The 27908-nt window shown below is 39.5% G+C and overlaps 1 protein-coding gene across 2 annotated transcripts; it reads left to right on the plus strand.

Annotated features, from left to right (window-relative positions):
- The first annotated feature begins 4567 nt into the window (after nt 1-4567).
- On the plus strand, nt 4568-27698 carry LOC103134006 (roundabout homolog 2-like). 2 transcript variants are annotated; one of them, XM_016668302.1, is made up of 15 exons: nt 4568-4721; nt 4953-5073; nt 5211-5349; nt 7805-7941; nt 9209-9220; nt 9719-9843; nt 12143-12314; nt 14886-15091; nt 16700-16781; nt 17469-17634; nt 18189-18355; nt 18450-18571; nt 19969-20200; nt 27238-27362; nt 27462-27698. In XM_016668302.1, the coding sequence occupies exons 1-15, from the start codon at nt 4719-4721 to the stop codon at nt 27681-27683; spliced, it is 2031 nt and encodes a 676-aa protein (XP_016523788.1). In that variant the 5' UTR covers nt 4568-4718; the 3' UTR covers nt 27684-27698. The 2 variants fall into 2 exon arrangements, with proteins under 2 accessions (XP_016523788.1, XP_016523789.1); XM_016668303.1 differs by lacking the exon at nt 9209-9220.
- The last annotated feature ends 210 nt before the right edge of the window (nt 27699-27908 follow it).

The raw sequence follows: 27908 nt of genomic DNA on the forward strand, positions 1-27908 counted from the left end.
TTGGTCTAGCTTCACCTGTGATCCCTTTGGTGCTTTCATTTCATGAGAAACACAAACACATAAGCTTTGCAGCACGGCTGACGGTGAACAGCAGCATCTGCCCACACTTGTAGTTTCCTGACAAAGATCTCTTAAGTTCTAAAAGCCAGTCACCCTCAGTCATCTTTTCACTTCCAACTCTCTGTGATGGAAAAATTAAAAGGCAGAAACAGTCTAAAACCCCCTAAAAAAGGTCTGCTTTGTGAAGAGACACTTTACACTTTTTTATTTTTTATTTTTATCAAAGCTTTAATGTCAGCATTAAGTGCTCAGCCGCTGGCAGCTGGGAGTTGTTTCCACTCCTCATTTCATGTGTTTCTTGGCTTTTTTTTTTTCGCCCACACATTATTAAATTAACAGAATGACTCCTGTCCTGTCACTCAGAGGAGACAGATCAATATCAAAATGTTAGGTGTAGAATGCGAGCGATGGGAGAAACGTCTGTGACAGATGGGTGTAAACAGAGATGGAGAGTGTTTGCTTGAGGCCTGGGTGGATTTTGGAAGTTTGCAGAGTTCCATTTGTGGAATTACTTAAGATTATCATGTGGCGCATCGTACAACAGGGTTTACATGTGGATAAAAAGTTTTTAAAGGGGCAAATATGGACTATTTATCACTGAATTAAATTTGCATCTGACAAAATCGATTTAAACTTCAAAACATGGCATTTGGCTGGATTAAAATATGCATTTATTCATATGTTCAGCATCTTTGTATCAAAAATAACTTACGTTCATAAAGCCACTCTATTTCATCATATCATGCAAAAGAAAAGAGATGTTTATGTGGGAAAAAAAATTTGGGTGTTAATGCTTTACATATATGGTATTGAGTGAAAAACAGCAGAAACAAGGATTCTAGGGTGTGAGAGTTACTTCTGACAGAAACATTTTATTACTTTGGTGGTTAAAGCTCATTTCGATACAGAAGTGCCCCCTGAAAAAGAGCAAGACTTTAATATCGTAGTTTGCTCTGCAATCACTTGGGATGATGATGAGTTGCCTTACAGAAAGGATATTTTCGTAGAAATGTTCCTTCTTTTTCCAGCAAAGACCAATCTTACGATTGAAAAAAGAAATTATTTGCTTGCTCCCAGTGAAAAAGGGATAAGAAAGTTCAAAATCTCTCTCCATCCATCCAGCTGTCCGTCCATCATCAATTCTTTTGTTCCCGATCCATATCTCATAACCTTTGTCGTATGTTGAATAGTAGATGGACTGGAAATTCAAGATGTTAGTTTTTGTTTTTTTTCTCCACATGTTTATTCTGGAAGTCTGCAACAGTGTCCACATTGCAGTAGACCTGTCCACCTCTTTCCAGTTGAAACCTGCAGCCTCACTCTTATCCAGAAACGACTGAATTTTTTAACAGATCAGCCAATTCTCAGCACAGTGTCGTTCTTCAGCAACTCTCTACATAAAACCAAACTATTAATCTCCTGTAACAGTCAGTCGCACCTGACTTCCCTTCTAGAACATTATGCTGCACTTACATGTACCTGATATTCTGCTTGAAATGCTGTCTGGCTCATTGTGCCGTGGGACTTGTGATAAAGGAAAAGACTTCAGGAGCATGCTGTACACTCTTCTGTGAATGGAGACTCACTTGATAACAGTGGTGAGGAAATTGGAAGCAAGAGGTAGTTACGAGGCTAGGAGAGAGATTCGGCACTCCAGAAATTACTGTTTCAAAGTCCGGAGGCTGTATCCTGCATGATATAACAAGCCCTAAAAAAAAAAAACTAAAAAAAAAAGAAAGAAAAGCTTTAAAGGAAGTGCCTCATTGTTTGGCTTGGCATGCTAATTCAGAGTTTAGTTTTATCTGTGTTTGCTAGCGAATGGAGGGGGGGGGACAAGAAAGTGCAGCCATGAGTCACACAGTAGGATGAGGGAGGACAGGCATGAATGTGTGAGAGGTGTTATAAAGAAGCCNTTTTTTTAGTTTTCACTTACTTCTCTGTCAGTATCTTTACACTTCATGTACCCAATTATCTAGTTTTCAAGTTTTCCCCCTGTTTACGTCTGAGTTTTAAAGCCTCCCGGGACACGATTTAGAAAAGCATTGTCAACACGGGGACAAGCAACGCTGTTGTGTGCCTGGACGGATGCAACGTTGCCTGCAATGGAATGGGTCACTAAGCGTACACTACAACATGACAGCCAACCAGGCATACGTCTGTGCCAAAGTAGTGTTGCAACTGAGACTCATTTACAGCGGGATGTGATTGACAGCTGGGCCAAAGGGCCACTGGCTGCTTCCTGATTTCCTTTTCACTCGAGGTGTCCTCGGGGACTTGGAATTCATGCTACGGTATATCTACAGAACAATTTATGGCATTAATGAGGATAAAAGGCAGACTGAGCACCATGCAGGTTTATGCTGCTCGGAGTTTTACAAACTATCACTTACAGTGAGATATAATTAATCTCTCCCAGTTTTCATTAATTCCTCATACGTTAAAGCAGAAATGACAGTCTGCTGCTATTTTTTTATTTTTTATTTTTTATTTTTTTTATGCAGAAGCCCATAGCTCTTTGATGAGAAAAGGTAAGACGCATCAGTATTTTATTTTTACGGCTGTGATTGATGTCACACACTGCTCTTTATTATTTAAAACGGGCCTACAGCAAGGCTTTGCGCAAAAACAACATGTCACAAGCTATTAATGCTAAGGAGTTACAAATTATTGCAGGATCCAACGTACAATCTCTATTTTTAAACCTAATCCCAACGACGGCGTACAGTGCAGTCTTTCCTGCAGCTACTTAAAGCGGCGGCAGCTTTTAAACAGATATTTGTTTAACAGTTCTGACAGCATTATGGAGCTTTGAAGATTTGTTCCTTTTAACTTCACCTTAACTACCTCATACATCTGGTCAGGATGCGTTCTCTTGGCTTGTGCGGTAATTGTTTGACACGTACTGTTGGAATAATGAAAATAAGACGCAGATATTCTTAGATAAATGAAAATGTTGACTTGGGAATGATAAAAGTGTTCAAAATGGAATTCTAATGAACTAAAAAGTGTGTAGATGTGAGATAAAAATGGAATAGTGTTATTTTACCCACGCTTGGCTTTGAGAGCTATTTTTTTTATATAAAATAGTCGTCGCCCTCCTTCCAACTGGTGTGGATTCCTTGCAGAGAGTAATGAAGGAGTTTCCATATATATATATTTATTTTTTTTTTTTTTTCCCGAAACAGGTACTATAACTGTGCTGGAACAAGTCTCTGAAATTTGTTGCTATCACTGAGATGTTTTGAAATGTGCGCCTCCTAAAAGAGGCCTTGCTGCTATTTCACAGGTCTTTATGAAGGACTGTTTGATCCAGTTGATACCCTTAGTCACTTGTACTTTCTTTTCAAATTTGTACGCGGCGTACTGCAAATGCATTTTCAGGAATCCAAGGCCTGATTCCGTGTCTGCTGCAAAAGGACAGGCTCTGCTTTTTCTTTCCAAGGTTTCATCAGAAAAACAGACTCAACCAAACTAGTGATTTTATTGGAACAACTGATTTCTTTCAATCTTTTCACTGAAACATTTTTTGCAGTACTTTTATTCTGGACAGCTTTCAGTTTGAGGCCCACAGTGAACCTTCTTATACCCCTGAGTTGATGTTGGCATATAAGGCTTTAAAACATCACTGGCTCGTGGCTCGGCTCATAAATATTTTCACTGACCACAAGCTGCTTATATTTACCAAAGCAGAGATTACATGCAAGTTTTTTTTGTTTTGTTTTTTTTTTTAGCTCATATTTATCACATGAGCATCAAGCATTATTCTTAACCAGTACATGTTTTTTTTGTTTTTTTTCCTTTTTTGCTAAGCTTCGGAGGACATAAATTATATAGAAAATGTGTCTTTTGACTCTTTTACATCTGCTCTGTTTGCAATGTCGAAGGTTGTTTTAAATGTATTTCTTTGTATATAATTATAATTTTTTTATTACACTACATTCAATAAACTCAAACTAAAGGAAACTAGTTTATAGTTAGAAGGTAAACTGTGGGGATTTTTCTCAAAAAAAAATGGAGAGGTCACCTTGTGTGGTTGTATGAAATATGAAGATTTTATTTTATTTTATTTTTTTTGGTGAATTCTTTACTGATTTTTTTAACATATACATTACAAACTAAAAACTTAAAAACTTTGACCAGTAAAGCTAAGTCAGATGTCAATGTATTTTTTGTTCTTTTAATTTTGAAATGTTTAATCTTAATTGTAGGAACTTGCTACTTAGCCTGTAGATGGATTTAGACGTTTTATGTGTGATATTTCTCTTGTTGTGAATTATGTCTTTCTCTTATGTGTCTGCTGTATGCACTTGCACTTTGCAATCTACCACCAGGGCTTGGCCTCTATTTTAGAAAACTGTGAAATACTTGCTAAAGAAAAGATCACTTATTCTAAGAGTGACCTTTTGATTTCCAAAACCAGCGGGAGGAAGTCAAATATTTAAAGAAATCATACATCATTACATTTAAAATAGGATTATGTGTTACATCTGCTTTCGATTCTAGTGTTGCGAGATGACTTCCGTCAGAACCCGCAGGACGTGGTGGTGGCGGTTGGGGAAACTGCGAGTTTTGAGTGTCAGCCTCCGCGCGGGCATCCTGAGCCGACTGTATTCTGGCGAAGAGACAAAACTCAACTGGATCTCAAGGATGACAGGATCATGGTGGGTTCACTTTCCAAAAACGGACATGGTGGTAACAACAAAGACGAATAAAATGTGAAGCTATGTTGCCAACCTAAAAAAAAAACAAAACGAAAAATTCATAGAAACATGTCAATCATCTTGTTTGCTGTTTAATGAAAAACTGCATGTTAACCTTACGTTTACGTTAATAATGTGTTGCGGTTTAACATATTTTGCTTTGAACTGGTTAGCTAATTTTGCCTTCTTCAGGTCCGAGGAGGAAAGCTGACCATTTCAAATACTAAGAAGAGCGATTCAGGGATATATGTGTGTGTGGCCTCTAACATGGTTGGAGAAAGGGAAAGTGAAAAAGCACAACTTTCAGTATACGGTAGGAAATCTCTTCTCCACTCGGTGTATAATGTAAAAACCGGCTAAGTGCAGAAATATTCACTCGCTCTCTATGCACCGACAACATTTAACCCCTTTGCCTAATTAACACCTACGCTGTATGCGATCCTCATTTAGAAAGACCAGCATTTATGCAGCGCCCTGTGAACCAGGTGGTTCTGGTTGATGAGAGTGTGGAGTTCAGATGTCAGGTCCATGGTGACCCGCCGCCTGCTCTGCGCTGGAAAAAAGAGGATGTGGATGTTCCTCGTGGCAGGTGAGGGCCGGGAGTGAATGTGTGCAGTCCATAATAAGCACGTCTGTCGGTGAGCACTGCAGCAGTGAAAATGAGAACATTTAAGCACTTCTAAGTGTGAGGACAATTAAAGAATGATACTTAAAATTCAGGATTCGAAAACGCATGTCAAACATTTTAATTAGCAGCACATTTTCTGCTCAAATAACACACAAAAGTTTGAGAAATGGGGGTGTGTGTGTGTGTGTGTGTGTGTGTGTGTGTATGTGTGTGTGTGTGTGTGTGTATGCTCGTGTAATTCAAACCATATGAGGCCTCTACAGTACAACATGATGCAATCCAGTGTAAGAACACACACAACTGATATCAGAATTTACTGCAGAATGTCTCACCAAACACTCTTACAGATGGACTGGATATTAATAATTTCAAGTCATTGTTGGACTTTGTGGGGGCTAATCCATAACAGTGGGCAACATTAAATACACTGATCAGCCATAATATTATGACCACCCTCCTAATATCGAGTGGTTTTCTCTTTCTTGTTAGAAACATGTCTTATTATTTGACGCTGCAGTCAGATGTTATCTGCTGGCTCAGGAAATCAATAGAAAATTCATTAAAGAAATAGCGAATTGAATGTCTTAACTGAAATGGAAATATGTGCCGTGTCTACGAACCATCAACGTCTATTGCAATTATTATTTTCACTTTTTGACCAAATTGAGACATGTCTTTAAAGGCAATTCAACCTTTTGAAAACATATGCCAGTTGCTGGCAGGGTGCTCTGTTGCGCTGTTAGCTTATCTATATTTTGCTAGCATATTTGGTCAATAAAAAGGGTTCATCATGGTGGAACCCGTCACAGTAACAATGTACAACAAGCTGCAGAACTGAAACAAAAGACCAGGTTATGTCCTCCTATTGTTCAGGGATATAGTAAAGACTTTTGGATATAAAAGCAAGGCAGTAGTGGTCAATGGAGCAGCACATAGAATAAACTGTGATGCTTTGTTATCTCCAGCTATTCTGTCAGACCATGATTAAAATCCAGTAATATACAAGCATTTAATACAAAGTGGACGCCTTGCTTCATCTTCACACAGCAAAGTGTTTTTTTTCCCCAGCTGCCGTTGAACTAATTCTCCTTCTCCTGACTCCTTTGAAGAATTTTGCGCCACTCAACAACCTTATTCTGTTTTACTCTGTCACACCTGTTTTAATGTTCCTGTTTACCTTTAGCATGTTGCTCATATTATTGCAAACCGCTGGGGCGCCACTGCAGCAGAGTGGTGAATGTTTTTAATTTGAGCAGTTATTAGTAATAATGTCGTGGCTGATATGTTTCAGACGACCATTGCTCGGCTCTGTGTCTGGCAGCCTGCTGACCAACCTGGGTTGCACCCTCTGACTGTAAACTATGTCCTACTTCTAGAACCAGTTTCCCTCACTTTCCTCCTTTCACTTCTTTCATTCTTTTCCAAAACCTACCAGCCTCCTGGGACATATGTATCTGGGTCAGGGATGCGCTGTGAATGGAGTCCTCACCAGACTCTGGACGGACCTCCATAACTACCCCCACCAAACCCATCCCCCACATCGATATTCTGCCCACACCCTTTTGGAACATCTTTTCTCGAATGTGACTTTTTCTCACCCTCTGTAGCATTTCTCTGCCTGACTTGTCTTCCATCTTTGAATCAGTATGGCTGGCTAGACAATTTCACAAGATCTTTCATGCCAAAGGGGACCCAGGAGAGGGAGACCTAACTCCTTGCTCCCCTACTCATTTCGTCTCTTGGCCCTTCGAGACGCTTATCTAAACTCGGCTGGCTGAGATGGTTCTCTCACTCTTAACTGCGCTGCTGCCGTCTCACGTTTGCTTCGCTGATGGATACACTCAAATACATGGAACATCTCTATGAATTAGTTATGTTTTACTGCTTGGGCCAATCATCACATTCAGTTTGTCAGACTGTGCCACTCCCTTATTGTCAGACTGTTTGTCTGTGCCTCCTTCTCTCTCTCTCTTTCTCTCTCTTTCTTTTTCTCTCTTTCTCTCTCTCTCTCTCTCTCTCTCTCTCTCTCTCTCGCAGAGACACACACTCTCATGAACTATACAACAACCCACACTACAGTGTGGGCTGTGCGTCTTTATGAATATTGAAATAGTGGAACAATAAGAGTTCTAGCTGAAAGCCCCTTTCATTTTTCTGCGCCTTCATCTCTGAGTTTAATTGCTCTTCTTTTCATCCCATCCCCAGCAATTGCCTGAGAAAGTCTGTTGTTATTCTATCAAAAAAAATGACACTTCCTTTTTAGAGCTTCCATGCAAAACGTCTCACACACACAAGTTTGCACACCGTAATGTTTGTTTTGCTTCACAGAAATAACTTTTGAATTTGTATTTACATGATTTAGAGTCTTTATTTGGAATACACTTGTAATGTTTAACGTCTCACACCGCTTCTCCAGGTATGACATCAGATATGACAGAGAGGACTCCCTGCTGAGGATAAAAAAGGCATCTGTCAGCGATCAAGGGACGTTTACGTGCGTAGCAGAGAACCGTGTGGGTAAAGCCGAGGCCTCGGCCTACTTGACCATCAGAGGTGGGTAACTGCTGGTGCTCTCTTTATATATATATTTTTTCTTTTTTTCTTTTTCTTTTTACCAAAGTTTCTTTTAGCCATTTTTTTGGGAAGGTCACAATATGTCTCTCAAAACTTGCAAAACGTTATATTTCTTTTTTGATTCATAATTTGTTTCTGACTCCACACATACAGCTAAGGCTTTCAAGAAAGTTACAGATGACAATTCTTTTTTTTTTTTTTTTTTCATCTGGATAACTTGCCTGGCTAACAATAGCACGTTTACTCTCATGTTTCGATATGACTTGTTGATAGTTTGGCTATTAACATGATACTCCATTGGAATTTGGGAGCTTAGTTTTGTCAGGTATTCCCAATGTCCATCGTTTTAAAAAAGCCTTTAATGCCAGTGACGGTAATTACACATTGTTTGGGTCCCTGCATCGAGATACATGAAGGTTCTAAAAGTTAATAACTTCAAAACAACTTGAATTATTCAACAAACTATTTCTTAAGGGTGACTATCTGAGAAAATGGTACATAGTAATAAAGTAACTAATTAACTTTATGATATGGGTTGAATGATCCATTTGTTATTGTGTTGTTATATGAAAAGCACAACGGCAAAAAGTAAAATATTTGGTGCCTTATTGACTTGAACACAACTATTAAATTTAGAAAGTGTTTACATAAGTATGTGTTTAAAAAATAAATATATGTTATGATAAAAAAAAATCATATACCTTTAATTTCACTATTATTAATACTAATTAAATTATTGAAATTTGTATTTTAACAGCAGAAAGCATATTTTTGGTGTGAATTCAGGGATTCACTCAAACCATTGCTTTTTTTTTTTTTTACCATGGCAGTCTCTTATCAGCTCATACTAAATATAGTTATTGAAAATCTCTATTCAGTTGGTTTGATTTTATTTATTGGTCTTTAAATCTCCTTTTGTTTGTATCTAGGTCTGTATCACATGCTGCACATCTGTTTGGTTATCAAACAGATCTTTCAACTGCATACATGCATTTATTTTTTATTTTTTAATAAATTTTGGATTGTGGTTTTCTGTATTGCTGTGAGGGTTAGACTCCATGCCATCCCCTGCTTTGGTGACAGAGTTACCCTTCTTGTCCCTGAGCTTCATGGATGGAAACCCAGCTCCATTTCATTCATTTCTGATTTTCATTTCTTTCTTTTCCTGTCCCTCTGTTCTGCTCCTCTGCTTTCCTTCTCTCTGTGTTGCGTGTCAATGTCACCCACACCATTGTTGTGTCACCAGCTCGCCCCGTTGGTAAGTAAGAGGTGATCCCATTGTGCATGAGCTTATTTTATTTCTCGTTTTTGTTGTTTTTATTTTTCAATCACAGACATGTTCAGTATGCATGAGCTCTTGTTGCATTCCACAAGCACAGTCATCAAGTATTTTTTTAAGACAAGCATATCTGCTCTATCAACCTCTGACTTCCACTGGAAAACTTAATATGTATATTCTGAATTCTTCCAATATGTGGGTTCAGGTGTGGTTGACGTGTCATAGTTCAAACACTACAATAGAGACGACGTTTGAAAATTTATGACATTTCAGTGGCTTGTTTGAAAAGTAGAAATAAGAACTAGTTCAATGAAAAGAAAACACCCAGTGCATGAAATCCTTTAGCTTGCAGCTCTTCGTCTAGTAGAGATACACATACTCATGATATAGTCTAACGGTAACGAGACGTCTACTAGAATACTTTGCCTTTTTATGGTTTTTTTGTTTTGTTTTGTTTTTGTTCATTTTCAAACTCAGAGGCACCTCAGTTTGTGGTGCGACCTCGGGACCAGATTGTGGCTCAGGGACGGACGGCTACCTTTCCCTGTGTGACCAGAGGCAAACCTCAGCCAACAGTCTTCTGGCAAAGAGAAGGCAGCAAGGTGAGCAATTTGAAGAGGTTGGCGCTTGAGTTGGAAAAAATAAAGCTTTCATACTTTACTTAGACTTGTCAAGTTTAAAAGCTTGACTTAGACTTGTCTTCTACAGACTTTGACTTGTCTTCTAAAGGCTGAAGACTTAACTTAGGTTTGTGGAGGGACAACAGGGCAACTACTTTGTTTCTGCATTTTATAAAAAAAATTCCAAACATTTGAGTAGAAAATATTAACTTTGGATCTTCTTTGATAGTATTTGACTCTTATTTTGACTCGTATTATCTGCAATTCTATTCTTTAATAGTATTTGAGTCATCACATCTTTGGCTTAAGATGTAGTGTAACAGTTCAATGCAGAAAATGGCACCGATTTGAAATTGTGGCAAAAGGCCAGTGTTTTTGTGGCATCTGGACTAACTTAGATTAGTTATATCTCAATATCAAGAACTCTTTGATTTATCAAAAAAGGAATGGCGTCGCAAATATTAAATGAAGATTCCTTAAAACACAATTTGTGAACTTTTGTAGCTTTAATAAATTCCTAAAATTAGTAGTTTTAACGCTTTGGCATTTTGACCAAGTTGGCTCGTCTGTTATGTAGAAGTATTAGATTGATCATCTAGACAGTATAAGAAAAGTCAAAACGCTGACTGGGAAAAATTTAAAATCAACATGTGATGTTGAAAATCCAAGTAAACACACATCAGATTTATTTAAATCAATGTAAAAGACTATTTATATCCTAAAGTGAAGAGATTTTGGGGGATTTTGTAATCAGGTACGGTAATGCATTGAAGCATCTCTATTGTCGCTGCTCCATTTTTGATAGTGGGATTAAGGGTGTGAAATTAAATCCCTAATCCCAAAATATACAGGATAAGGTCCATTACTTTTGCAGTGACATCACCATATTTCTTTTCTTTACAATTTCAAATATCAGCTGATCATCCAACAACGGCACTTCAATGAAACATTAATACCACCAAAACGTCAGAAAATATTTTGCTTAGTAATTTATATTTGGAAAATTTGAATTCCATTTTGGCTTTTGCTTGCAAGGTTCTGTCAGCCAGGTGTTTTCGCTCAATGGTATGAAACTGAATAATGTTGTTTTAGCATCATTGTTGAAGAATTTGAATTGTGTTGATGCTATGATGTCCACATGCGAGCTATGCATTACATATGAGACCTGCAGCATTCATGGGGTGGAAAAATCTGTGCCAGCCCATTTCATCTGTTGATCAAATTGTGAATGCTTGAGGGTCAAAGGTGTAGAAAAGTGATGCTGGAGCATCTTCCCATACAGCTGAAGCAAAATGCCTTAAAGTTCAGGTAAATACACTACAAATAAAAGAATAGATAATATAAATGAAGAGATTAAGTAAGTGTATGACGTGACTTTAATCAGACTTACCAAAACATAAGCGTTAAACCTCTCACTCTCGCTGATTTCAACTTTCAGAATATGTGGCACATTTCTCTTTTGCTTCAACCGTTGGTGCACAAACCGACGTCCATAAAGAGCTAGCGCTTTAGCTAAAATGTTTGGATTAAAAAGGAAACAGCTTTGACTAAAAGGATCAACCCAGGTCAGAACAGAATGTGGTTCTGTTCCACATATATTTAATGAAGTGGTCATTTATTATCAATCCACGCCCGTCTGACGAGCCAATTCACTTTGCGAGAGACAATGTCATGTGCTGCATTAGCGTCATTAGACATAATGAAAGCAGGCTAATGTCCTTTCCTGTCCATCAGTTGGTCCGCCTGGGGTGCAGAGGCACAGAGCCCTGATGCCTCAATTTCATGGTCATGAGTGCAGGTTATCACAGCAGGAGCAGTACTTTGGTGAGAAACTGTAATTCTAACCAAGCAAAAGAAACATTGACCCCCTTTATTCAACAAGATTGCACATAGCATTTTAGAATATCAGGTTCTGCAGACATGTATTGATTGTAAAACTTATTTCTTTGTTTCCATTGTCATCCAAAATGGATTTCAAAACATGTCTTCAAGAAGAACATCTGAAACTTTGACACCAATGCACATCAGAATAAGACACTAAATAGATTAACTGGTTGTGACACTTTTACACTATTAACTATATAGAAACTAAATCATGCTAGTTCAGTAGTTCGGTAATATGACTTGGCTTTCTTTTATGCTGCTGACGTTCACCAGTGCAGCTGAATTTTTCATAATAAAGTAGTATGTATCTGTCAATACATGTTTTGTTTATAAAAAAGAAAAGAAAACATCTAATCTCAATTTACATTTTTTTTTTCCCAAACGTTTGCTTTTGTAGGATCTGCTGTTTCCCAATCAACCAGCACAGGGGGACGACCGGGTTTCTGTGTCTGTAAATGGAGAGCTGACCATATCATCTGTGCAGCGCTCAGATGCAGGCTACTACATCTGCCAAGCCCTCACAGTGGCAGGCAGCATCATGGCCAAGGCCCAACTGGAGGTAGCAGACGGTAAGGCGGGACCCAGTAGCACATGCACACCGTCCTCACCTACAGGAAAAGAAAATGATTTTTAGTTATGTGATCTACTGCCGGAGTAGTGCTCGTTTCAGTCCCGAGCCGCTGATTAGTGGGTCGACGTTTCTCTACTTCAGCAATATTGACGAAACTCTAGCACCTCGCTAGCTACTTACATTATAAATGGAGTGTGTGTTTGATGTTGGTCTAGCTTCACCTGTGATCCCTTTGGTGCTTTCATTTCATGAGAAACACAAACACATAAGCTTTGCAGCACGGCTGACGGTGAACAGCAGCATCTGCCCACACTTGTAGTTTCCTGACAAAGATCTCTTAAGTTCTAAAAGCCAGTCACCCTCAGTCATCTTTTCACTTCCAACTCTCTGTGATGGAAAAATTAAAAGGCAGAAACAGTCTAAAACCCCCTTAAAAATGTCTGCTTTGTGAAGAGACACTTTACACTTTTTTATTTTTTATTTTTATCAAAGCTTTAATGTCAGCATTAAGTGCTCAGCCGCTGGCAGCTGGGAGTTGTTTCCACTCCTCATTTCATGTGTTTCTTGGCTTTTTTTTTTTCGCCCACACATTATTAAATTAACATCTGTGGAAGTGGGTTTTTTCTTCTTTTTTGGGGGAGTCAGAATGACTCGTGTCCTGTCACTCAGAGGAGACAGATCAATATCAAAATGTTAGGTGTAGAATGCGAGCGATGGGAGAAACGTCTGTGACAGATGGGTGTAAACAGAGATGGAGAGTGTTTGCTTGAGGCCTGGGTGGATTTTGGAAGTTTGCAGAGTTCCATTTGTGGAATTACTTAAGATTATCATGTGGCGCATCGTACAACAGGGTTTACATGTGGATAAAAAGTTTTTAAAGGGGCAAATATGGACTATTTATCACTGAATTAAATTTGCATCTGACAAAATCGATTTAAACTTCAAAATATGGCATTTGGCTGGATTAAAATATGCATTTATTCATATGTTCAGCATCTTTGTATCAAAAATAACTTACGTTCATAAAGCCACTCTATTTCATCATATCATGCAAAAGAAAAGAGATGTTTATGTGGGGAAAAAAATGTGGGTGTTAATGCTTTACATATATGGTATTGAGTGAAAAACAGCAGAAACAAGGATTCTAGGGTGTGAGAGTTACTTCTGACAGAAACATTTTATTACTTTGGTGGTTAAAGCTCATTTCGATACAGAAGTGGCCCCTGAAAAAGAGCAAGACTTTAATATCGTAGTTTGCTCTGCAATCACTTGGGATGATGATGAGTTGCCTTACAGAAAGGATATTTTCGTAGAAATGTTCCTTCTTTTTCCAGCAAAGACCAATCTTACGATTGAAAAAAGAAATTATTTGCTTGCTCCCAGTGAAAAAGGGATAAGAAAGTTCAAAATCTCTCTCCATCCATCCAGCTGTCCGTCCATCATCAATTCTTTTGTTCCCGATCCATATCTCATAACCTTTGTCGTATGTTGAATAGTAGATGGACTGGAAATTCAAGATGTTAGTTTTTGTTTTTTTTCTCCACATGTTTATTCTGGAAGTCTGCAACAGTGTCCACATTGCAGTAGACCTGTCCACCTCTTTCCAGTTGAAACCTGCAGCCTCACTCTTATCCAGAAACGACTGAATTTTTTAACAGATCAGCCAATTCTCAGCACAGTGTCGTTCTTCAGCAACTCTCTACATAAAACCAAACTATTAATCTCCTGTAACAGTCAGTCGCACCTGACTTCCCTTCTAGAACATTATGCTGCACTTACATGTACCTGATATTCTGCTTGAAATGCTGTCTGGCTCATTGTGCCGTGGGACTTGTGATAAAGGAAAAGACTTCAGGAGCATGCTGTACACTCTTCTGTGAATGGAGACTCACTTGATAACAGTGGTGAGGAAATTGGAAGCAAGAGGTAGTTACGAGGCTAGGAGAGAGATTCGGCACTCCAGAAATTACTGTTTCAAAGTCCGGAGGCTGTATCCTGCATGATATAACAAGCCCTAAAAAAAAAAAACTAAAAAAAAAAGAAAGAAAAGCTTTAAAGGAAGTGCCTCATTGTTCGGCTTGGCATGCTAATTCAGAGTTTAGTTTTATCTGTGTTTGCTAGCAAATGGAGGGGGGGTGGGACAAGAAAGTGCAGCCATGAGTCACACAGTAGGATGAGGGAGGACAGGCATGAATGTGTGAGAGGTGTTATAAAGAAGCCATGGTAATTAGCACCACGGGTGAAGCATCGTTAATCCTCACCTAGTAATTAAAGCTCAAAGGTGTGTGATGCAGTGCCATGAGTACACCACCCTGATGCAGAAAGGCTGTGCAAAACAGTCACTTCCCCTCACAACAAATCCATCAGACTAGTCGCTAACATGTTGGACGTGCAGCCGCTGATGTAATTATTGCAGCTGCAAATTAAAACCTTGCGAGAAGGTCAGCTACCTTTTCCAGAACCGTAACAAGTAGTTAGAAGAGCGAGCTGCTGTTTTGCTCCATGAAAACCAAATAAGTGGTAAGAGAGAATTTGAATAACACCGTTTGACATCGCCTTTTACCCTCAGCCTCCAAGGGCCGCCCACCACCCATCATCCGGCAGGGCCCGTCCAACCAGACGCAAGCTCTGGGAGGCGTGTCCGTCCTCCGGTGCCAGGCCTCAGGAGATCCAGAGCCGACAGTCACCTGGAGGAAGAACGGGGCGAATCTGCTTGGACTAGACCCACGATTTTCCTTACTCGAGCACGGCAGCCTTCAGATCCAGAACACAAGGGTGGGTTAGAGTGGATTTTCCCAAAAAATAATAGTAGCTTATGTTTCTTTTTGACTCTGCTTATTGTTTTTTTCATTGTTTTTTTTTTTTTTTTTAATTACAAGATTGTGTGTCTCGATAATTGATTTCACCCCTAATTTTGACAAATCCAAAGATGCCAAAAAATCCTTAACATAAAGCAGAAATCATAAGAGATAACTTATCATTTAGTCCCCCCTGACTCATTGTTTGGCTTGGCATTAAACTGTTTTATAGAAAGCATTTGGCTGGGGAGCACGACGCTTTCACAAGCATCCCTTTCAGTTTGTCAAACCTGAAGTGTTAAACATAATTGCAGGAAAACAAGTTTCACCCAGAAGTGGTTCTGTCAGGTCCTCTAACCTGATGCAGCAGATGGGCTGTTAGACGGAACAATCTCAGAAGTCCTCCGTCGAAACCATCTGGAAAATAGAGACTTTCAAAAATGCTTGTGATTGGATGGAGCACATGGTGGGAGAAAGCCGCTGCCGTTGACGACAACGTCTAAAAGCTCCACGAAACTGACAAGGCAAAAAAATGCTGATGTGTCCCAACAAAACATGAAATCCTTTGCTTTGTCACAAGCTTGAGTCTTATCTTAATTCAAAATCAAAAGCCACCAGAAGGACAACAAAATCTGGATTATTATCATTGCTTTATTTGCGCATCAAATCCGATGCTGCACTTTGAAGAATAAAGGGAGATTTGTTTGTTTGTCAGGTGATCTCAGCCGAGCGTAATTCAAAAGGACAAGTGCAGTCAGCTTGCTTTTAAAAGATGAATAGCAAGTATTGATTTTTATAAGTCGTTAAACGCTGCTTTTTGGTTTAAATCTCTGAGGCTGCAGTTCGACTCAAGGACTAGGGTACAGGAAGTGGTGAGTCGAGCCTGAAGGTGGTGGTATAATGGAGAATCCGCTGCAGACAGCGTCATATTAAAGCACCACTCTTATGTCACTTCTTCCTCCTTTTGGGAGAAGGAGGTAGAGGAGTGACGTAAGTCTCCCTAAACGTTGCCGGTATTTAAAAAAATAATGAAAATCGTCGTCGTATTTCTCATTTCCTGTGTCAGCGTTGGATATGGGAATGTTGATGGTTATGGGAATGGCATGTGACCACTATTGGAGAAAATCAATTAAGAAAATTAATGTGAGCTTTTAATGGCATCTCTCTCTTTTTTTTTTTTCATTGGCCAATGGTAAAGTTTCCACTTATCCACTCTACAGATTTCCCCGTGCCAAATGCAGGCCAGGGGAGGTTAATGCGTTTTTACTGTAGTGCTGGCTGCAAACCTCCTTCAAAAGTCCAGACTGACGCAGGAGCTTGTAAAAGCCATCAGGGATCACAGTTACAAAGGCTGTTGCACTCAGCTGAACACGGGGACAGAGAACAAACTTGAAAGCAGTATCATGTGTGACATGGATCTGTGGAAAATATTTATGGGCTGGATTTAATCGGCGGCGCTGTCTTCCAACTGTTTGTTTTTTTAATGTTGTGTTGCAGCGCCGGAATTAGACTGTCATGTAGGACATTAAATATGAGCTGAATAATAATAATATCATTAATAATAATCATAATGTGGCTTTCACAGCTGTCTGACTCCGGACTCTACACCTGTGTTGCCACCAGCTCCAGTGGAGAAACATCTTGGAGTGCCTACTTGGATGTCAAAGGTCTGTGGAATATCCCGTCTGACAGATTAACACACTGCCGCAGTAACTTGGAAGCGTATTTATCCTCCTGGAACTTTTGTCACGTTTTGAAACTTTACATCCATAAACCTCTGTTTTTAAAGGCATTTTATGTGGCAGGCCTGACACCATGTGATGCATAATTGAAACGTGAAAAGAAAATACATGGTTTTTAGATTTGTTTTTTTTTTTGAGAAAGGAAATCTGAAAAGTGTATGTATTCAAATACTTTTGTAAGTACTTTGCAGAGCAATTTGCTGCAAGATTCAAATCCAGTTGTAAGTGTTTGGAGGGGGGTGTTTCATACCAGCTTTGCTCATCTACAGACTAAAGTTTTTCTATCTTTTCCTCTGTGAAATATTTCAACTTCCACCATAGTGAATGGAGAGTCTATGTTAATAGCAATTTTAAATTTCAAATTCTTTAGACATGGACAGTACAGTTGCATACCACACTTTTCAGCTATTTCTAAAACAAACATAAAAAATAAAATCATAAATCATTTTCCTTCAGCACAACCTTCGGTTGGTCTATGACAAAATCCCAATCGAATGTAGCGAAGTTCATTGTTGTAATCCAACAAATTGTGAAAAAGTTTGAGGCGTATAAAGCATAGCGCCTTCCCTTTGAGTTTGAGAGTTATTAATTCAGCCTCTCTCCCTTCCTCAGACTCCACTGACCTCATGGATTTCATGTCGCACAACACAACCGCCCTCCCTGGGCCGCCCTCCAAGCCAGAGGTCACTGACGTTACCAAGAGCAGTATCTCATTGTCATGGGAACCGGGGCCGGAGGCGGGTTCCCCAGTGTCCTCCTATGTCATTGAGGCTTTCGGGTATGTCTGTGACCTATGCCCACGAGCAACACTTAGTGACCCAAACTTTCATGGCAACAGCAGATGTACGGGGTCTCTGTGGGGAATTCAAGCAAGTCAGGGCGGGTTCAAGCAAAACAAGTCTGCAATGTAAGAGTGAGGAAATGCTCATGTGTTTGGGGGAGATCTACAGATTTTTGACCAAAGCCCATCTCTGGGCCACAGGAGCCATCTCCTTCCTGAGCATTATGATAGTGTTGGACATCCCCATTATGTCTACATTCGGATTTGACATGGAGAGATTAGCGAATCCATATCAGTGCAGACGGAGCGTCTGTAAGTCATGTTATTTTTGGAACTTTGTAGCAACATTTGAGCAGCACTTACATGGAACTCCATAGCAGTGGCGCATACGTCCGAAAAACCTATGTTCTTCTGGCTTACCGGGAGATCAAATGATGTATGCCGCATTATTAGATGCAGAGAAATGCTGCCTATCTTCCTCAGCATCAGCAACACAAGGCACATAGGCAGTAGTCTATCGCGTGTTTAATTTGATTCATTCTTTATTACAGTCAGTCTGTGAGTAACAGCTGGCAAACAGTGGCCGACCACGTGAAGACCACCGAGTTTACCGTCAAGGACCTACGACCAAACACCGTGTACCTGTTCATCATACGAGCTGTGAATGCTCAAGGACTCGGGGATCCAAGCCCAATGTCTGAGCCCGTCCGGACGCAAGGTCAGGAGATAAGACTGAACTGCAATAAATCATTTGTGTTAATTATCTTTGACCTACGTGGCTGCATCTCTCTTTTTTTTCCCTTCTCCCTCAGACATTAGCCCCACAGTGCAGGGAGTAGACCATCGTCGTGTGCAGAAGGAGCTGGGAGACGTTGTGGTCAACATGCATAATCCTGTGGTCCTCAGCTCCACTTCAGTGCAGGTCACGTGGACGGTGAGAATACGTAAAATTAGGGGAAAAAGTTTAAAGTTGAGCATTTTATCCCTCTTTGACAATGTGACGAAAATCGGCTTGAGCTTTCTGCTTTTGCGTGCCTGTGTGTTTTGAGCAAGTTGGCATATGTGGGGCGAGAATGACATCACTGGTACACATTCAGTGTGAACACCTGCTGTTTAAATTGGTTTGAGGTGAAGCTAAAATAAAGACTAATGTTTGTGTTCAGGCTAAATACATCACCATTAGGAATTGCATGCCCCACCTTTGAGTGCAGACTGCAGGCAACACTTTATCCAGGGAATAATATTTTACTCTGCTGGCTGGGTCTCTATGGCACCTTCCAGAGTAGTACACTTCAGATAGGTTGGAACCAGACTGTTACCTAATGCTTTCCAAAAATGGCATCCGTGTGTGATAAACCAGATTTTTTGAAACAGACTGGTTACACAAGCATTTGATCTTTGTCCATTTTTGATAAGAACCAGCATATTAATTACCGCCACAGGTTTAATTGTCAAAGCCGGATATGAGCCAGGATAGATTTGGCCTCATTTTGAAGAAAGAAAGAAAAAAAAACTAATGAAAAGAACAACAAAAACTCACTTTTGCTGAATGCAATAAAAGTCCCGAGAGAAGGATTGCATGCATAAATTTACTGTTTTTCCAATTTTTAATATTGTATATCTAATAACATTAATTTGGCATTCCGCTACACAAGATGAAAATAGTGACTCTGGCCCAGTTTCCTGCTGGTTTTCCTCATTTCATACTTATTAGATCACAGATCCAATCTCAACTCAACCATTTCTTATCCACAGGGTCATTCTGGGGATATGTTAGAAAAAGTTCATGTTTTCTGCGGAAGAAGATTGTGCGGGTTGTCCACAGTTTGTCAATTATAGCCGCAAATTTCAATAATTGACATTTAATGTCGTAGATCAATACCATATAGTGCATAATGTCTGAAGAGGAGGGAAGTTTTCATGCAAACACATTTGTTAAAGGTATCATTTGTAAATAAAGACCTGTGAAAGCTTCACAGGTTTGTTAAAGAACTGGTGCGACAGCTGGTAGTCCTCCACCAGCCTTAATTTATGTAAGAGTTGCTCAAAGACTGAAGTTCTGGAGGGAAAATAAACAAATGCAATGTTTTAATTTTTCTATGTCTTCACAATTATATGGTGTTTTGTTTTTGGTTTGTCTCATGACGTACACATAAAACTGTGTTTGTAGTGTGATGAATTAAGTAAAAGCATTAGATTTATTTATTTTTTTATTTTATTTAAAAAAAAAAAAAAAGCAAATGCATGCACATAATTTATAAGTTTTTGTCTCTGTTTCTAAGTAACTAAGCATTCGGATGACTGTCGATTCCCGTCTATCCCTGCCTAAAGGTGGAAAACCCATCCCAGTTTATTCAAGGCTATCGGGTTCTGTACCGACAAACCTCTGGGCTGCCCTCCCCCGGGCCCTGGCAGATCCAGGACGTGAGGATTGCCTCGGAGAGGGACGTCACACTTGCTGGTCTGAACAAAGGCATTGTCTATGAGATCAAGGTGCGACCATACTTCAATGAGTTCCAGGGGGCGGACAGCGAATCCATGACGGCGCGCACCATGGAAGAAGGTAAGCGGCGAAGATTTATCCGCATTTCTGGCAAAATCGTTGTCTTTTCAGCTTAATGATAATGAAAATAATTTGGCATAGAGCTTTTAATCCACCAGCAACTGGTCTCACGTTGCGTTTCGATCTACTTTTGTGTTCATTTGCCACTGGTAAAGGCTTCGTGGTTTGATAGTAATGGATAATGGCATTTCAAGTACACCCACCCACCCATACTTACTGGCGCGGTGTTATACCCCCTGTGTGTGAAAACAGGTCTCCGAGACAGCACAGTGGGGCTCTGTGACAACCCAAGGCCTCTGTGGAATGGTGGGCAGAGGGGGTGGGCAGAAACTATCTCTTGTGACTGAAGCTCAGTTAACTGGGAAAGCTCTGTTTAGCTCTGGACCCCTGCTGTCATATTCCTGTCCAGACATGCATTATATGAACCCCCGCTGCTAACACGTTTACCAAAGGTGATAACACTTGTCTGTTTCCTCGTAGCTCTGCTGTTGTGTAAGTCAATTGATCAGCTTCTTGTCTAAGGTGTTTGCTGCAAAACTGAATATAACATGGTGGCAGAAAAGTCTAAAAAAATATGTGAAGTTTATTCTGTGTGTGTGTGTGAATTGTTCTATTGACAAAACAAAATTGTTATACACTTTGAAGTTGTTCACATTTTGGAATCAAACATGGCATTTTTTCTTTCTTTTTTTTTTCTTTTACCAATAAAATTTCTAAATAGTTCAGCCTGCAAATGTATTCACCCCCCTCTGTCTGCTATTCTGAATTAAGATTCAGGAAAATTAATTATCTTCATAATTGCCTATCTAGTACTGTGTAAAAATGTAATCTCAGTTTTGTTACAGAGTTTTATGTATCAGCCAGGCTCTTGAAGACTAACGCACTTATAGGTAAGCGATAAGGTTCTTGGAGATGTTAACAGCGGGGTTAGCTTTTGAGACAAAATCTCAAGTTTTGAGCACATCACTGTTTACTAAAACAGACGCGCAGATTAGGGAGAGAATTTACCCAAAAGTAGATAAGAGACTCATTGCTAAAGCTAGGGGAGGTAAATATATTGAAAGCTCTGGTGGAAGAATCATTTGACAGAACAATCATTCATATGGTATTCCACGAATATGGCTCTGATGGAGATTGGAAGAGAAAGCCACTGGTGATAGAAAGCCAGAAGGTCCCATTACAGCTTGCCACAGGGCACAGTAATTGTGTGGAAGAGAGCGCGTGTGGAGGTAGAAACTTTAGTAATGAGGCAGGAAAAGGCAGCTTGCTTGACATTGAGGAGTTAATTTAAAACAAGGAAGAAGAATTTCAGGACAAAGCACGGGCCTCCTTAACTCTGCTGACAGAGACAGTGGCTCCCTGTGCAAAGCACCCAACTCTAAGTTGCCAAACGACCTGTGTACGTGTGCAAACTTTAACAGGTGTGTGATTGAGTGAATGTGGCCCTTGTGTAAGCCACTTTACGTGGTCAGTATAACGAAAAAAGTTCTATATAAATTAAGTCCATCTATAAAGATGAACAAACATTTTGGTTACAACAGAGTTCTTGTTCTCAGTTAACAATATAGTTTTCAATTTTGTCTTATTGGTACACTCTTATGAATTTGTTGTCTTGAAGAGGATACCAAACTACATATTAAACAAGTTACAGACACAATTGTTAGAATGATATCTTACTGGTTAAACTGCTCTTGTCAGATGAGATCAAAATTGAAATTTTTGACCTGTTTGCAAACCTTATGTGTTGGCCAAAAATAAAACTGCAAATAACCCTTAACACTCCACTGTGAATCATGGTTGTAGCACCATCATCTTGTGGAAACACTTAAGCAGAGACATAGAAGTTAGCTAAAACTGATAGGAAAATATAATTGGTACCCTGACCATTGACATCCTGTGGTATTCTACTGGATTAAAAACTCGCTCCACAGACAGTCTGGGCTTTCTCCCATTTACAAGGATTGTCTCAAGTAGAATTTCTAGTGGACCAATCAGCAAACAGAAGAAGTTCTAAACGATGACATTGATTTTCTGTGCTGTAGTCTGCCTGTAGTTTCACCATTGGTTAGCAGAGGAATTAAGCAATACTGTTCAGTCCATGTTAGCCACTCTTCCAAATATTGAAGTAACATCAATAGCCGCCTCATTCGGCTCAACACTTCTCTTATTTTTAATGTAGGATGGTTTTTTACAGCACAGGTAATTTCCGGTAAGTGATTGAGTAACATTTAAAACTTCTACAGAGTCCACATTTCCAGAAAGCAATAGTTTCTCAATAGCCGAACAAGGTCGGACCCCTTTGTACGAAGCAAACAGCGTAGAACAAGGTGATGTTTTTTGTTGTTTTTTTGTTTTTTTTTACCAGGCTAAATAAAAGGTAAAAACCTGCCATTATTAGAAGAAGGTTCACCTTCCAGCATCACAATACCTCTAAACATATAAACGGAGCAATAATAATGTTTTAGATCAAAACATGATGATGTGTTAGAATGGCTCATCAGTCAAAGTCAGGCCTAAATGTGCTTGTTAAATAAGTATTTAGATTTAAGCCAAATTGAAAGCCAAGCATCATTTTCTTCCACTTAACAGTTCTGCACTAATTTTGCTGGTTTAATCACAAAAAAACATTTGTGGCTGTTAGATGATAAAATGGGCTATGTTTACTTTTGCATTACTTTGAATATCTGAAATAATACAGTTTATTCTTTGTGGTTTATATAGGTTGGGAAACACTGGATAATGAAATGTCATATAGAAGAACAATACATAAAGTAGATTTAGCTGTTCATAATAAAAATGAATCCAAAGTCCAATCCTTTTCCTGAGTATACTTTGAGCAGTCACTGGATCTGCTGACATCCTCTTGAACTATCTAATATAATTGGATGTACAGCATGCTTAGTACACAGATATAGCCAGCGCCTCTCTTGCAAACGATTCTCCCCAAGGACAAGAATGAATTATCGTGACTCATTCACATGACCCCTTTTACCTCCGAGTGACTCAAAGGAAACTTCAGTTCTCTGCGATCAGGTATGTCACTTGGACTGCAGCAGAAGCGGTTTGCACTTTGACGAAGCTGGGGACGAGATCATTGATATTTGTCCGGTGCGTCTGCGTTTGACCGTGAAAAGATCACAAGGCCTTCCCAGAAGAAAGGCGAGCTAAAACTATACCAACAACTGATGCAGAAAGAAAGCCTCACCTCACTGGGGCCCAATTAAAATGGCCACACAGGATCACTGGAGGTTTTCTTCCCACTGGGACACATGCTGTATTTACTTGAGATACTGGGAGTGAGGTGGTGTGGTACTGGAAGCAAAGGATTGATCCACCCATTATCCAGAGCCCAAGATGTGTATAGCAGAGTTCTGCAGAAATATCAGTAAAAGACACTTGTTATGCTTCAAAGACACATTGGCAGCTTGGCTCTCCTTTTGCAAAATCTGATTATGTCTCAGGGTAATAAATAAAAAAAAAATCCCTACTCCTGGGCTGTGATACCTAATGAAATGATAAAAGGGAAAATGTTTGCTAGCTTCATTGATCTTTAAAGCACTTAAGTGAATTGTTGGTCAGGCTTTTTTTCCCCCCCATCACTGTCATCTATAGGAGCCTCAGGCTTTCCAACACTGTCAGTGACAAATTAAAAGAAATAATAATGCACTAGGGAAAGAGTCACCTGTAGCTCAGAAGAAGATAATGACAGATAATTGTTTAAAATTTGGGTTTTGTTCTTTATGTTGCAAGAGGAAAGACATGGAATAAATCTTATAGAAATACATTTACCAGCCCCCTTGTAAAGTACGAATTGCTCGTACCTGCAAACTAACAATTAGTTTGCAAATTTTTTTCCCCAAAACCCATTAAGCCAACTGCCCCATGCCCTGTACATCAGAACGTTAAGCAGCTTCAGAGGCTTTAGTTTAACTGCACAGCTGAGTAAATAAAAAATGGTCTCTTAAACGCATGACTTCTTTCAAATAAGCCAACAGCTACACTGGTTATCAGCCTGATACATGCAGACAAGAAAGATGCACTTTGACATTTTGCGCTGTTGTGATCATTTCTAGTAATGTTATCTTGAGTCATTACTGGTATTGTAGCCATTATTCATCTTGAAGGAGTCTCCTCATACCTCTAAGGGTTTCAGGACTATACTTAATGCTTCCTGTCTTCTAATGCAGAGCGCTTTTACGTGACTGGAAAACCTCCATCTTCTTGAGGCAGGTTATCTGAAATGAAATCTGAAAGCACGGAGGGAAAGGATTTGCCTAATGGTGCATTTTCATTGATAATTAGAAATACAAGTAGTCCTATGTTAAATCCCTTATATGGCATGATCTCATTTTCTTTGAACTACAGAGTGGAACAGATTGCACATCTGAGCAAATAGTCTGATTACTTTTTTTTTTTGTAGGAGTATAAATTTTTTGCTTAAAGAATAATGATAAAATAATTTTTTAATATTTTGAACATTGCGTGTACCAATGCCAAAAACATAGCAGCACACCCATCATTTTGTATTCAGTTATTTAACTACAGTGCTGCAGAAAAGTATCAATTGAATGAATTTGGATTATTGTGGGAGTGGTAAGTGGTAACTAAGGGTTAGTTTTCTTGCTTTGTTTTTTTCTTTTTCTTTTCTGTCACAGTTAAATGCTTACGTAAATCTTTATGATCTGAAAATCACTGACTAAGCTGTTGTAGAAAATAATTGTTTCCTTAATATAAAAACTTGTGATCAAACCCTTGGCAGGAACAACTATCATCTCCACATTTCAAAATGTCCAAGTTTGAAGGAGCAAATCAACCGAAGATCATCAAACTACCTCTAAACTTGTTCCACTGATTTTTTTTTTCTCAAAGTCTTGGCAATTATCAAGATGTTTTGTTCTTAAAACTTTTTTTTTTTTTGCAAACGTGCGACAGATCTATATGTTCTTTTTGACCTTGCAATTTCCTGGAGATGCTATGTTTTGGAGTAATTGTTGGTTGGCTAGCATCTCCTCCACAGGCTTACCACTGTCGCATTTTTATTTCTCTTACAAATAATGTGACTGAATGTGATTTGCTGTAGTCTCAAAGTCTCAGAAATGGCATTTCAGACTGTAGATGTCAGCGACTTTGTTTCTTATTGAATGCAGCATGGCGTCTGGCTTTTTGAGATGCTTCAGCCTGCATTCTGCTGCCAAATAAGATCTATTGAAGTGATTTCTTGCTTCTACAGAGCAAGCAGTAATCAGGCATGGGCATGGATAATGAAATTGGACACATCCTTCATAAAAATGTGGAAAAAGAAAACTTTAAAATGTAAATACAGAAATACAATTGTAAGGGCACCACCTACTTTTTTAAAGGCTATATCGTAAACAACAATACATTAAAGGAATACCTTGTTTATGTGATGAGTGTAGACAGTTATATTGTACAAGACTGAGTCCATTTGCGTAGTTGTCCAAGTAAGTCTCTCCAACAAGAACAACTAAATGTATAAATGCAACAAAGTAGTTTGAAATATTTCGGTAAAAGTATTAGATGATATCTTGTGATGAGGGCGAATTTATTGCCATGCCGCCAAATACTCTGCAGGGATGCTATGTCTGTCAGAACCTTCTCTTTAAGTACAAGCTAACTAAATCAGGTCGGTATTGCATTACGAGCAGAGCCAGATGCTGAGCTCTCATGCCTAATCCAAGCCCTACAGGACTTAATGTTTCCTCTGAAAGATACTTGTTTGTGCTTCCTACCTGCTCATTTTCAGATGCAAGTCCATCTGTGGATATGGACTCACATCTGCAGCCTGGCCAAGATAATGCATCACCTGCTCTGGCCTCTCCACGCAGCTTTAAAAGTGCCAGCCTTGCACGCTATCTCGATACGGTGCAGAAAGAGTTCTTATTTTACTGCCTCTTAATCGGGGTCAGAGTAGTTCTCTTATCCTCTCAGACAGAACATAACGCTACTTTAATGGAAATTATGAGAAACTACTCTTATGTGCCTGGAACTGCCCTTTTTTCAGCAAGAGGAGATGATTTGTTTAGCTGTGCAAACCCCGTGCTTGCCTCTCTCCCACCTGTTTTCCCTCTAAATCTTTGATCTCTTCAAATCTTCAAATAGGTTACTGGGCTAATTTGGTGCTTTAAAGAAAAAAAAAAGAAAAAAAAAAAGAAAGAAAGAAGCCAAACTTATTAATAAGAGAATGTTTTCCCCATAGGACTCTCCATATTTGTGGCGATGAACCATCTCATCTTTTTCTTGGCATGGGGTGTGTGTGTTCATATCTAAACTTGCTGATCTACTTGGAATGGCTGTCATTTTTGCAATTAAGAAAAGCGCATTTTGGACCTCAAACACTTGGCCTGTGTCACTCAGGATGCCATTAAGATATTGGAATCTTCTACTCTGTGAGATGAATTGTTTTAGAGCCCATCTGCCAGGCTATCTTTGAAAGTACCTTGTTGTGGTACTAACTGTATGATTATGAATTGGGGCAGAGTGTGAGACAATTTCTGCTTTAACATGATAAGTAATATCCAAGACCTTGCTTCCTTTTTTATTATCAATAAGTTATTTCCTTGCGTTTTTTTCTTAAAACTGGTTTTTATATGGAAGTTGCTCTTTGGACCTCTTTATCCCTTTGACTAAAAATATTAAAGAACCAACTAATGTTTTTTTTGTTTGTTTGTTTGTTTGTTTTTTAAATATAGATGTAATAAGTTCAGGTTTTAAATATTATTTCCTTTCTTGTCATGGAATAATTTCACTGAATCTTCACAACAGAAGATGAAAATGACTATTCTTGTTATTTTTACAAGTTAAAATCTAAAAGGCTCCTCATTGACCCACATGTGCTCTATTTACCCCTAAATAAGATGCATTAAACAGAGAAGCGTCCAGGACTCCGGTTGTAACTCTGGAGGTGTTGCAGATATTCATAAAATTCCAATGAAATATATTGCAGTTAGATAAAAGGGTTGTGAATATGTTTGCTAGATGCTGTAACTCACACTGATCCCCCACTCTGAACCCTTTAGCTCCCAGTGCCCCTCCACAGCAAGTGGCGGTGTTGACGGTGGGGAGCCATAACAGCACATCCATCAGCGTGTCATGGGACCCCCCTCCCTCCGACCAGCAGAACGGCATCATCCAGGAGTACAAGGTAGGCGCAGCTCCCCCCTCCCCACCCAGACTCGCTTTTCTCAGTCATGTGTAACAAAACATTACACTGAATTCTGTCGGCTGCGTCTGTCCGTGTCAGATCTGGTGTTTGGCCAACGATACACGCCTTCATGTCAACAAGTCTGTGGACGCCACCATCCGTTCAGTCGTCGTCGGGGGTCTTCAGGCTGGAGTGCAGTACCGCGTGGAGGTGGCGGCAGGCACCAGCGCTGGGGTGGGGGTCAGAAGCAAACCCCAGCTCATCATTTTGGGTAATCCACTCCCACTCCCAATCCTGGGGTCAAATGAAATGACCTTATAATAGGGGGGTACCTGGGTCTCTATAGCGGATCAGGAGTCTGGAAAAATGATTTAGCAATTTATCGCCCCAGAAGAAAGAAGATTGTGCTTTACAACGCAGGCATCTGTGGAGAAATCAATAGTGATTCATTAAGTGTAGTGTCTGGTAACACCGTGCCAAGTACTGTTAGCCATATCAATAATCCTCCTCAATATGTGGGCAGCTGGTGCTAACACATTGAAGGCT

The sequence above is a fragment of the Poecilia formosa genome, unplaced genomic scaffold, assembly GCF_000485575.1.
Source record: "Poecilia formosa unplaced genomic scaffold, Poecilia_formosa-5.1.2 Scaffold14, whole genome shotgun sequence".
Lineage (NCBI taxonomy): Eukaryota > Metazoa > Chordata > Actinopteri > Cyprinodontiformes > Poeciliidae > Poecilia > Poecilia formosa.

Coding starts and splice junctions, on each gene's coding strand:
- LOC103134006 (XM_016668302.1), top strand. Junction 18,572..19,968: donor CAGTGCAGGTCACGTGGACG/GTGAGAATACGT, acceptor CCCTGCCTAAAG/GTGGAAAACCCATCCCAGTT. Junction 27,363..27,461: donor GCATCATCCAGGAGTACAAG/GTAGGCGCAGCT, acceptor TGTCCGTGTCAG/ATCTGGTGTTTGGCCAACGA.